At 34.7% G+C, this 12,409-nt stretch overlaps 1 protein-coding gene and 1 long non-coding RNA gene across 5 annotated transcripts; one reads left to right on the forward strand and one right to left on the reverse strand.

The window, feature by feature from the left end:
• Window positions 1-219: 219 nt before the first annotated feature.
• Window positions 220-6,474, forward strand: LOC110628114 (formin-like protein 6). Of its 2 annotated transcripts, none has more exons than XM_021774614.2 (4): window positions 220-1,908; window positions 2,026-2,225; window positions 4,759-5,021; window positions 5,104-6,474. In XM_021774614.2, the coding sequence occupies exons 1-4, from the start codon at window positions 410-412 to the stop codon at window positions 5,896-5,898; spliced, it is 2,757 nt and encodes a 918-aa protein (XP_021630306.1). In that variant the 5' UTR covers window positions 220-409; the 3' UTR covers window positions 5,899-6,474. The 2 variants fall into 2 exon arrangements, with proteins under 2 accessions (XP_021630306.1, XP_021630307.1); XM_021774615.2 differs by having other exon boundaries at window positions 225-1,908; window positions 4,780-5,021.
• Window positions 6,475-6,872: 398 nt separating this feature from the next.
• LOC110628115 lies at window positions 6,873-8,896 on the reverse strand. 3 transcript variants are annotated; one of them, XR_002489962.2, is made up of 4 exons: window positions 8,512-8,896; window positions 8,160-8,421; window positions 7,769-8,041; window positions 6,873-7,675 (listed from the first exon to the last, which is right to left on the reverse strand). It is a non-coding gene; the product is annotated as an uncharacterized LOC110628115 (long non-coding RNA). The 3 variants fall into 3 exon arrangements; XR_002489961.2 differs by having other exon boundaries at window positions 7,775-8,041; window positions 8,512-8,895; XR_006347982.1 differs by having other exon boundaries at window positions 6,873-8,041; window positions 8,512-8,889.
• Between the last annotated feature and the right edge of the window lie 3,513 nt (window positions 8,897-12,409).

The raw sequence follows: 12,409 nt of genomic DNA on the forward strand, positions 1-12,409 counted from the left end.
ACCGAAAGACAAAAAACCCCACCAACATCACCCTTAAGCTCCTAGTAACTTTTGACCATCATCGTCCTTTCACCCTAACCAAAGTGAATTCTCATGCCACGTGTAATTCCAAATCACCCGTAGAAAAACCAAAGATAGATTACTTAATTAACTAAAAAAATAAAGTGACAAAAAAAAAGAGAAAGCAAAATGAGGCTATTGAATGATGACGTCAGCATTTGGAGCATCCAGATCTTGCAGCCAAAAGAAGCTTCCCATCCTACACGCACTCACTTTCTCGCTCCCTCTCTCTCTCTCTCTCCTGAGCGAAAGAAAATTTTTGCAGGAAAAAAACAAGAGCAGAGAAAGAGATGAATTTAGAGAAAGAAAAAGAGAGGAGGAAAATAAGAGGAACTCAGAAAAATTCGCCATGAAAGCTCTTACCAATCATCATTTCAGCTTCTTTTTCATTCTGTTATTATTGACCATATCATCTGCAATTCAACACTTTACTGCTGGTCCCAAAACTCAGAGAAGAATCCTTCATCAGCCTTTATTCCCAGCTAGCTCAGCTCCACCCCCGGTGACAGATTCATCATCATCACCACCACCGCCACCACCTGCTGACGGCCAGGTCCTTCCCTCCCCAGACCAGCCATTTTTCCCTGAAGTCCCATCTGGACCAAACCCGGATCGAAGTCAACCGCCACCAGCATCGCCAGTCAATGGGACCTTTCCAATCCCAACAGCAACACAGCCGGCGAAACCGGCTAAAAAAGTGGCAATTGCAATCTCAGTTGGTATTGTCACTCTGGGAATGCTGTCGGGTCTTGCATTCTTTTTATACCGACACCGAGTTAAGAACCCAAGCGAGACTCAGAAACTCGTCGGAGACAATTCTCAGAGATTTGCAGACGAATCTCTAGTGCCCAATTCCAGTGTTCTTTACATGGGCACTGTACAGCCAGGCAGGACATCGGGTGAAGTAAATGGAACAACAATGGAGGCTAATGTTTCTCCTTATCATAAGCTGAATTCTATTAAGAGATCTGATCGGTATCGGCCTAGTCCTGATTTGCAGCCTCTGCCGCCATTGCCCAGGCCTCCTTCTCAACATGACAATGAAAACGAGAATTCTCCATCTTCTTCGGCTTCATTGTCGGACGAGGAAAGCCACGGGACTGCGTTTTTCACTCCCCAGGGCTCCATCATCAGCAATGATGACGGCTATTACATGCCGGTGCCGGTTCCTGGTTCGCGTCCGTTTATTAATGGCAATTGGGCTAAGTCTGCTAATGGTAGTTCTGTTCCTCATTCTAAAAGGACCTCTCCCAAGTCGCGATTCTCTTCAGTTACTTCACCGGAAATGAAGCACGTGATCATACCTTCAAGTAATCAAACATTACCATCACCGGTGGTGCCGCCTCCTCAGCCACCACCTCCAGCACTAGCACATCGAGATAGAGCTGATAATGTTGAACCGAGTTTGTATTTTCCCAAAAGGCCAAAATTCTCCGCACCTCCACCACCACCAAATATGGCCCTTCTTCGATCAATACACAACCAGCAATCAAGTAAAATTTCACCTCCACCCCCACCGCCGCCGCCGCCTCCTCCTCCTTTACAGCCGCTGTCAATGTTAACTCCGAGGAAAATAGGGTCATCGGAAACAGCGAAAACAAGTGTTTCCTCAACGCCTTCCACCGTGTCATCGAAGCAACAGTCCTGGACTCGAAGCCCCAGAGCCAGTTCCAAGACTGAAACGCCAACTATTGAGCAAGTGGATAGAGGGATCCGTTTCTCAGAGAAAACTGATGCAGAAGAGCAGGATGGAGCAAAGCCCAAGTTAAAGCCCCTGCACTGGGACAAAGTAAGGGCAACTTCAGACAGAGCCACAGTGTGGGACCAGCTCAAATCAAGCTCGTTTCAGTACGTGAAATTAGTAGAATTCTGACAATACCAATTATAGAATTACCCATTATAGAAATTTATCAAATTTATTATCATTTATCCATTAACAATTTTCATTTGTCATTTCTTGGGCAGATTAAATGAGGATATGATGGAGAGTCTTTTTGGCTGCAATTCAACGAATTCGATTCCAAAAGAACCCACGAGAAGGTCGGTTCTGCCTCCTGTTGAGCAAGAGAACAGGGTGTTGGATCCAAAGAAGTCGCAGAACATAGCTATTCTGTTAAGAGCACTGAATGTGACTCGAGATGAAGTCTCTGAAGCTCTTTTAGATGGTATGAAATGTTCTATTTCCTGTCTTATATCACCATTCAGACCGCTTCTTTCCTTCTTCATTTCTTTCTTTCTTTCCAAATGACTTGAGTTTCTTGTCCATTTAAAAGAAAAGGCCAAAAAAAAGAGCAATATAAAAATAATAGTGCACATACTTTTCCTTTTTTAACTTGGAAAATATAATAATCAAAGAGAAAAGAAGTATGGAGGGCCTTGCCTAAAACATCCACAGAAAGAAAAGAGGCAGAGTCTAGAGAGAGAGAAAGGAAAGGCACGGCCTATTCAAGACCAACAGTAGATAATTTTGCTAAAAGATTTCTAATTTATGAACCTTCTGTCTATATTTTTGTTTACATGGCAATAGGGTGTGTCACTAGAGCTGGGATTAGACCTTGTATTTTATCATGTTGTATGCAGCTAAAAAGAATCAGATTTTGAGTGGTATGATGTGGTAAATTGTGCTGAAAGAAATGTGCCTATCTTTAATGTCCAGAATGTGAAAAGGAAGAATGAGGTTTTAAATTCAGGAATTATAGTTGAAGGCTTAAATTGGAAGTGATCATCATTATCAATTGAAGACAATGGAATAAATTTCTAGGCAGAATTATACCACATGCATCATTTTGGTTAGACTTCCTTGAAGATAATTGCCATCACAGAGATAGAGCATAAGAAGTAAGATAGTTCTAGAAAAGAAATCTGAATGAGACCCCATAAATATGTTGGCAAGTGTTCAAAAGCTATTGAAAAAGTAGTCAGATGGATATACAGCCTTAAAAAACGAATTACCATATGTCTAATGCTATTTTCCAAAACTCTTCCTTGCATTAGCATAATCTCATTTGTATTAATATATAATTTTCGGACGAATGTGTTGAAATTATCTTTCCATTTTCTCTATATATAGTATCAGACAATGTTGATTCAATCATTGTCTTTAAAGGATTTCCCCATAAGATCAGAACGCTTTATTTAAAACTTCCAACCATTTGAAGTCATTTCTTTATGTTGAAGATATCTACAAAATTATACTCTAGCTTTCATAGCTGATATAGTCCTAGATTGAGAATTCTTGTCCCTATAACAAACCTGATCATGATTCTCCTTTGATGGTTGCAATAATTTAATTTCCTCAATTTACTTATGCAGAGAAAATTGAGAGAAACAAGATAGTTGGCCACATAATAATAACAGATAAGTAGTTGGACCATATGTTTGCTTTAAAAATTCTTTCCACCTATAATGAGTTCCCTTCATTTTTTTTTTCAGTCAATTGAAACCAAAAGGGGGAAGTCATTTTAAACACTTCTGTCCAAAAAGAGGATTTTAAGTTCTAAGCATCTACTATCTTATTTCAATTGTCAACTAAGCTTACTTACCATATCCTCTACTTGGGCATTAAAGAAAAACATTTAAGCGGTATTCCAAAAAATCTGGGTGAGGCTTCAGCCAGCTTCAAAAAGTAAACAGTAAACGTTGACCAAATGTTGCCAAGGTGCCAGATATGTCATTTCTGGATTTATATATTTCAAATAATGTTTGCAAATGATGTCAATGAAAGTTGCAGATCCTTGTTTATTAGGATTTGTTGACACATGCTGCCACTTGAACTGACACAAACATTTTAGTGAGTGTCTTCATTTTTTCATATAGAACCAAATGGGTGGCTTGTTGAAATAAATCATAACAGGAATAAGTATTAAACTTCAATGATAAAATAAAAATGTAAAAATGATATGGCTGCTAACATTAATTTTCTAAAATTTTACAAGGCATAAATACATATGTAGTAGATCTTTAATTATGTCTAATAGACAGCATAACATCAAGCAGGAGTGCTTTTGAGTAGTGAACACAAGCCAAATGGTTAAGAATGAATGGATAAAAATGCAGTAATAATTTTTCTTGCATCTATAATTCTAGTTTAATCGCATTAATGGGGAAGGGTCGTCTCTTCACATGATAAGAATTATCTATAGGATTCCCCCACCACCCTCTTTCTTTTTTCCTTTTTGGATTTGGTGGGGTTTTTGTGACTACTTTTGGGTATGAGGGGCATGGAGCTGGGGGGCCACTCAAACCACAGGAGATGTACCAAATAGAGGAAGCCTCTCCTTCTGGTGTTGCATTTCAGCCACAAATATCTGAATCCAGGATGCTGATATTATATCTGTCACTACACAAATCCTAGTTAACCTTCAGTCAATAAAACTCAAGACCCAAAGACTAATTAGCTGTGTAACATAGATGGTCCTATTATGCCAGTGCCAACTTCTTTTAGCATTTTTCTATCAAGCATTTTCTTCTAGTTTATGCATGTGGAGTTGTGGACACAATAACCCTACTAAAGAGGTTGTGCATATAACTTGAGCCAGTGAAACTTACTCAACAAATTGAATTATACTTGTGCACTGTAACTGCTCATTGGTACCAGCACAAGATCCCTGCAGTGCCGTATATGATAAACGAGACACATGTTTGCAAAAATAACTTTCCGTTTGGTTCCACAATTTCCAGTTCTCTAACATCACATAGGATGTGTTTATGGTGCAACAGCCAACCCAGAAAGCTTAGGTGCTGATCTTTTGGAAACTTTGGTAAAGATGGCTCCAACCAAAGAGGAAGAAATAAAACTTCGAGAATACAGTGGTGATAGCTCCAAACTAGGGTCTGCAGAAAGATTTCTCAAGGCAATACTTGATATTCCATTTGCTTTCAAAAGAGTTGAAGCCATGCTCTATAGAGCCAATTTTGATGCAGAAGTTAAATATTTGAGGAAATCTTTTCAAACCCTAGAGGTAACTCAGCTAAAAGTTTAATGTTGATGATTTCATGTTATTGTTATCGTTATCTCCTTGGAACTTATGCTCTTATCTGTAGGAAGCAAGCGAGGAACTGAAAAATAGCCGGCTATTTCTCAAACTCCTTGAAGCTGTTCTCAGAACAGGGAACCGGATGAATGTGGGCACCAATCGTGGGGATGCTAAAGCATTTAAACTTGAGACGCTCTTGAAACTTGTAGATATTAAGGGAACCGACGGGAAGACAACATTGCTCCACTTTGTGGTCCAGGAAATCATTAGAGCCGAAGGTGCAGGTAATGATTCTACAAAAGAGAATCCTCAGAAAAGTACACACACTAAGTTTAAGGAGGAAGAGTTCAGGAAGCAAGGATTGCAGGTTGTGTCTGGACTGAGCAGAGACCTCACCAATGTCAAGAAGGCAGCAGGAATGGACTCTGATGTTCTAAGCAGTTATGTTTCAAAGCTTGAACAGGGCCTTGAGAAAGTCAGATTGGTTTTACAATATGAGAAGCCAGATATGCAGGGTAAATTTTTCAACTCAATGAAGCTGTTCCTAAGAGAGGCTGAAGAGGAAATCATTAGAATCAAGGCAGATGAAAGAAAGTCCTTATCACATGTGAAGGAGGTCACAGAGTACTTTCATGGGGATGCAGCAAAAGAAGAAGCCCATCCTTTCAGGATTTTCATGATTGTGAGAGATTTCCTAACCATATTGGATCAAGTGTGCAAGGAAGTGGGAAATATGCAGGACAAAACAATGGTGGGCGCAGCCAGATCCTTCCGAATATCTGGGAGTGCTTCGCTACCAGTCCTCAACAGATACAATGTCAGACAAGATAGAAGTTCAGATGAGGAAAGCTCTTCTCCTTGAAACCATGTCCATATGAAACACACGAACCTTTAGGAGGATAACCAAAATAGAAAATGGTTATAAGATTCATTTGTATTGAAGCAGCAGCATGGAATATCTGTTTTTTTTTTCTTTCCATTAACAAGCATGTCAAAAGAAGCAGGATGATGGAGGAGAAATGGCAACTCAGAACTAATCCTGCATTATCTAGAAAATCCTGCAGGCTTACACAGAGGCAATTATTATTTTGTAAGGGAAGGTGAAACATATATTGTATGAAATTATTTAGAGATAAAAGCCATCCACAGACCAAATATTACTGTATGATAATAACAACACAAAATTTGTTGGAAGGCTTTGCCCAATCAAGGAAGAGTCCCCTGGTGCCTGCAGCAGAAGATGTGGTTTTTTTGGCAAAAATGGAGAATTGGGGTTTCAAAATCTGAGCAGCAAAAAGAATGAAATGCTTGATATTTACTAATGATATTCATTTAGATCATGTTTAAATACTTTTGCAAGATGTTACTCGTAGTAATGTGGTCTGCATTTGTTTGATTTTTACCAATAAATAATAACTCAGTTCTTCTTGTTACTATCTGATCGTCTGTTGTCACAGACAGTTACTTGGCTTTACCCAATAATTGTATATTAGGAAAACCAATAAAGAGCATAAACATACAAGAAAGTTTCAACCTTTTTCCTTCAATATTTGAGAATGCAATTAATCAAAATGCCAATGAGCACCAACTGAATGTGAAAATGCTTCTGTGATTCTTTCCTTTACCCAGCCAGAGGGCGGCTTTTTAATTTTTATTACTTTTTTTTTTCAATAGAAAATTGAGGAAGTGTGAACTCAGAACCTCAATTTATCATATGAGAAGTATTGAATCAAACTAGGTTAGGGCAAAAGTTTTTTTTTTTTTTTTTGTATTACAATTTGCTATTGTTATTTTATTATTAGATCATAGGAACAGATGAATGCATGTTTTACATGAATGATTAAAAAAATCTTGATAAAGTGTAAACTGAATTGCTTTTGTTGTGTAGTGAATTGGCTTTGGAGAGTCTTTGGTTTTAGTTTTTTTCATTTGCCAATATAATGAATTGCTTTTGTTGTGTAGCTCATAGATGTGATGAAATTTAAAATGGTTCTTCCCCAAATAAATAAGAAATACATAAGCCCATTTCACTCAACAATTCCTCTTGCTTAAAATCTAATTCTTGGTTAAGTAGCCTAAGCCACTAAAGCCCTTTGTTTGGCTGCAGAGAAAATGAAGGAAAAGTGAGAAAACCATAGGATATTAGCTATTCTGTTTCCGAGTGTTGGGTGTTGCAACTGTGGGTCAACATCATTAAATGAATGAAGCTGACCTTCTCAAATACTTCTCAACAAAAATATCACCCAGGTATATTCATCAGCAAGAGGTCCACCAGCCACCAGCTACCAGCTACCAGCATTTCAACTTGACATCTTTCCACAAGTGGCACTATTTCCTCCTCTTAATTGGGATTTGCTACTTCAAGTTTCATATGCATCTGCCAACAAAACTTTTCTAATACAGGGAGTGTCGGTGGCAAGATTCAGTGCAAAGCTCTAATATTCTAGGAAAAATAGGCAAATAAAACCAAATTATTTATGGAAAAACATTTTGCTGTTTTTTTTTTTTTTTTTATCAAGAAACTGCAGATGAAAAGAGTGGAGACTCCCAATTCTCTTTGTTCAAAGTTCTTTGTCACTAGTACTCGCCGCTTGATCTTATCCTTCTTGCTTTGCGTCCTGATCCTCATCTAGAAATTCCTAAAAATAACAAAATTTGCTTAAGCTTTTTAGTTGAAGTCTCAAATGCAGAACACTCAGGATCAAAACCAACTACTGTAACTGAAGGCCTACATGCACCTATGAGGAGCTCTGCACATGTTGGAATCAGCGCAGAGACGAGAGCCTAGCTCTAACAGCTGCACATTCTCTTGCAATGAACGCAACCTTCAGATATTCTCCACCTGCAACCTGCGAAATGGCGGATCAGAAATCCTAGTCTGTTGCATGCTGAATAAGGGCAAGGTGCTTGAGTCTTTCTGAAATCTTTATCATGTCGTCCAATTGTTCTGCAATCATCTCTGCATATATGAACAAGAGCCTTCTCTTGAAGCATGTGATACTTTGCTGCAAACACCAAATTTCCACAAGTTCCTAGAATTTTAGTTTATGCATTTTCTTTGAATCTGCTTAGATGGTTACATCTAAAAACAAATTCAAAAACCAAGAAATAAGAAAATCTTACGTTTGTCTACATCAACAAAGGAATCAAGAAGTTCCTTTTCGAGCACAGGGTGGCTCTGCTTCATCACTGTCCACCCTTAGGCAGTGGAAATTTGAGGCAAAGCCTAAGAGCATCACACAATAATGCAAGCAGAAAGACGTCAACTACGTTTCAGGTGGTAAGAAAACCTTGCTCTAACTTGCGCATGCAGATTTTCTTCAACTCTGGAATCAACAAACACATGCGAGAACACCAGCAAATTAAACAAATTCTTCCCTTTCATCTGCACAAACAACGTAAAATATATAAGAAAAGGAAGCGTGCCAATCCGGTTGACGAGGAAATCCTGTTCAAGATTTCACAGGATTAGTACCAGGAACAGCATCATGAGGAACACCCTGAATTGAGATTGATCGTTGTCGACCACGGCCTTTTGCTTGCTGTAACCTGCCTTTCATGACAGGAGAAGCCATGTCCTGAAGGAAGAAAATATTCAGTTGAAGAATAATTAATGAACCCCGTTTCTTTTGATTCAGACAGGTTACTGATTAACTATCAGAAGCAAATGTCTTGCAAGAATACTGGCATGGGCATATATGGAGCCACCCTTGTCTGTATGAATTATAATTATCTTCTTTATAGCGTTCATCAAACAAGCGTTCCCACATATCCTTGGTTCTGGTAGAGACACTTCAGCTCCATCCCCTTAATGTTTTGCCAACTAACGTTTAATGGTAGCTGGACCGGATGATGGGGGTGGCACCGGATGGAATAATTTATTATTTTAAAATTTCAAGAGATCGGAGGAACAGAATTTGATATCTATTAATGATATATCTACAATCAGACTAAATATATTGATGCATATATAATTTTATTATAATCGCTAATAATAAAATTTTATTACCGCTAATAACTCTAAATATTAAACTAATATTCTTTGGTCGAAGAAATTTTACCGCCTAATATAATTATTATGATTTTGTTATAGTCTTTCATTAATACGGACTCCAATTTCTAAAATCATTTACAATTCTATGTATTTTTTTTAATTTTTATGTTAATTAAAATATTAATATTATAATTACTATAGGTAACATTATAATTTAAAAAAATTAAAAAAAAAATGCCAGACAATTTGCTTGGCTGGAATCCTGCTGACATGGACATGACCTATATGTACGGGTTTCATAGCAAAGGCAGCCTTGTACCTTCCCATTATAATATCCCAACAAACTCGCGTCCCACTTCACCTCAACTACATAACAGATATTTTGGTGGGATGAACATATTATATTTACTATTATATATATTTTTTAAATTAATTCCGACTAATAATTCAAACTTTAAAATTTTAAAAATGATCTCTTTCAAAATTAAAATAAAATTAATTTTATTTGAATTAAAATTAAAAGAAAAAATTGTTCAAATTTGAATTGTCTGAATTTATATCCAAGCTGATGGATTTGATTTTAGACGAATTTATTACCTTTTTTTTTAAAAAAAAAATTGACCATTTTACGCTGACAGCTCCCTAATTTTATGGGCCCATAACATAGACTGGGCCCGTTTGAATGCATCCACATCAAACATGGGCTTTCTTGTTCTATCACTTCACATGTCTGATATATAATATTATTTATTTTAATTATATTTTACCGTATTATAATTTTTATTTATTTATTTTTAAATTATTAAAATAAATGTTTATATAAATCATTAGCTTTCAGTTGAAAAACATGAGCTTCATTTTATTGGTGGGTAGGAATCAACATTTAAATTGATGAATTTATTTCTCATAAATCACAGTTACCTTGATATAAAGCATGGGAATTATTTTATGAGAAATTTCATGAATAAAGTCTAAAAAGTGAGTTAGTTACTAAACCTAGAAAAGACATAAAAAAAATAAAATTTTTGTAATAAAGAGAATTTTTTTAAAAAAAAGTCATAATATCTTGGAACATAAAAGCCAACAAGGTTAAGCTTAGACAGACTTAGGAAACAAGATTTTGCCCAACAAATCCTGTCTTTACAACCTCGTTTGCATGCAAGATTATAGAATGACAAAATAAATAAATAGAAATCCCACAGCCTCAGTCAAAGCAAAAGCTAATTGACCATCTTGGTTTTAGCAGTCTGAGTTCAGAGTCAAAGGTTCCCAACTCCTAAGCATATGCAATAACAGCTTGCAATCTGACTGTAAATAAAAAACTTTAAAAAATAAAATAAAAATAATAAATAATAAATTTATTAATTAATTGTTCTATTTTAAAAAATAAATTAAAATATTTTTACTAATTTTTTTTATAATAAATAATAAATAAATCACATCAGGAGATTTTTTTATAATGCAACTTTGGATAGAGGAGGAGCGTCCTTTTCCTTTGCTTTCATTTCATTTCTTTTCTTTGCTTTTTCTTTTATTTATTTATTTATTATTTTATATAATAATAATAAAATAAATAACAGACTGGCTGAAGAGGAAGAGTGGTCCAGAGGTTCACACGTGAAGACGCTCCTGCCTGCAATTATAGTCACGTGTGATATCACCACCATCATCAATATACTTTCTAAGGCTTCTTAATGTTTGGTTTTGGCCCCCCTCTCCTCTCTATTACCCTTAACCTTTTATTTTTAATCCCTCCCCTTCGTTTTGTGGGTCCTTCTGGTTTTCCATGGATGATACATCTCAAGGGCGGGTCCATATATTCCTCTCTCTATATATTTTTTATAAAAAAAACATATAATATTTAAAATCTACTAATTTCATTAATCTAAATTTACATTAAATAAATTTATTTAAAAAATAAAATATTTATCTTTAAGAGTTAAAATAAAATAGAATAAATCCATTTCCTTCGAATTTAAATTTTAAATATGAAGCAAGTTTAAAATTTAAATAATAACCTTTTATCTCCTTAATAATTTTATTTAGTGTGAATTTAAACTAATAAATTTTAAATATTAAATAATTTATATAAAAAAATAAAAAGAAAATAAAAATATTTTATCTCAAATTTTAAAGATACATCACAGCAGAAAGTGGGAAGAAATTTGTAAAATTATGCTCCTTTTTATTTTCTATAAATGATTAAAAAATTAAATTTATCTTTGAATTATAAAATGGATCCTTAAAAATATTAAATTTAATTTTTCAATTTAAATTTACCCATTATACTATTATTAAAAAATTAAATAAAATTATCATTCTTCTATCAATATATTTTATTTTAGAGTTAATAATAAAAAAAATATATACTTTTAATTTTATAGCAATTACACTCTATATTTATTTTTTTATCAATTAAAATATAAACTTTTAAAATTGTTTTAATTGTATCTTACGGTTAGTTATACCGTTAAAAATTAACAAAATTGCCATATTACTTTTCATGTCAATAAATTTTAGAATAAAACTAATAATAATTTAAAAGTTTAACACACAGAATTCCTTAAAAAAGAGTTCTAGAGAGTTTCATCGGTCTAGCATGGGCTAAAAAGAGAACACTATTAGAATACTGTGGGAAGAGTTCCGTAAAAAATGTCTCTTATATTATTTTCTTTTAGTCAATGAAAAGTTTAGAAAGTTATTTTCTATAAATAGTGTTGTGTTGCACTTTGTTTGATCGAGAATATGTGCCTTTTGAACGTCATTTTGTGAGAGCGAATGGCTAAGTTAAGTAGAATTTCTTAATTATTTAACAAATTTTTAAGTGATTATGGCCGTTGCGTCTGTTTTGATTTAGACCCCTACAAAACTAAAAATATAAAATTTTTTTATAAATATTTATTTTATTAATTATTTTTTAAAATTCACTCTAAATATTAATATTGTTTAAAAAAATAGTAGATTAGTATTATATTTGAGTTTAAAAAATAATTTAAAATAATTTAATGTATGATGATGATCATCATAAATTCTGATTTTCAATTCACATTACAATGTAACAGTAACACCACATCACCCCCCTTGCCTTGCCTTGTGTTTTTATGGACTTTTACTGCTTTTTATGTCTATGCATTTACAATTATCCTTGTGGGAGAAAAGTTTGCTTAATTATTCTCTCTCTTCCATTAATCATCATGATAGCTTAATTAACATTTTCTTTATTTATTTATTTATTTTCTGAAATAGGGGTGGGGAGTCGAATCTTTGACCTCATAAGGCTACAAGGATACACTTTTCACCAGGCTAAATCTCGGAGTGCTAACATTTTCTTTATTTTAAAATTTTTAATTCTAACAAAATCACATTATAATATTTTATG

The sequence above is a fragment of the Manihot esculenta genome, chromosome 12, assembly GCF_001659605.2.
Source record: "Manihot esculenta cultivar AM560-2 chromosome 12, M.esculenta_v8, whole genome shotgun sequence".
NCBI lineage: Eukaryota > Viridiplantae > Streptophyta > Magnoliopsida > Malpighiales > Euphorbiaceae > Manihot > Manihot esculenta.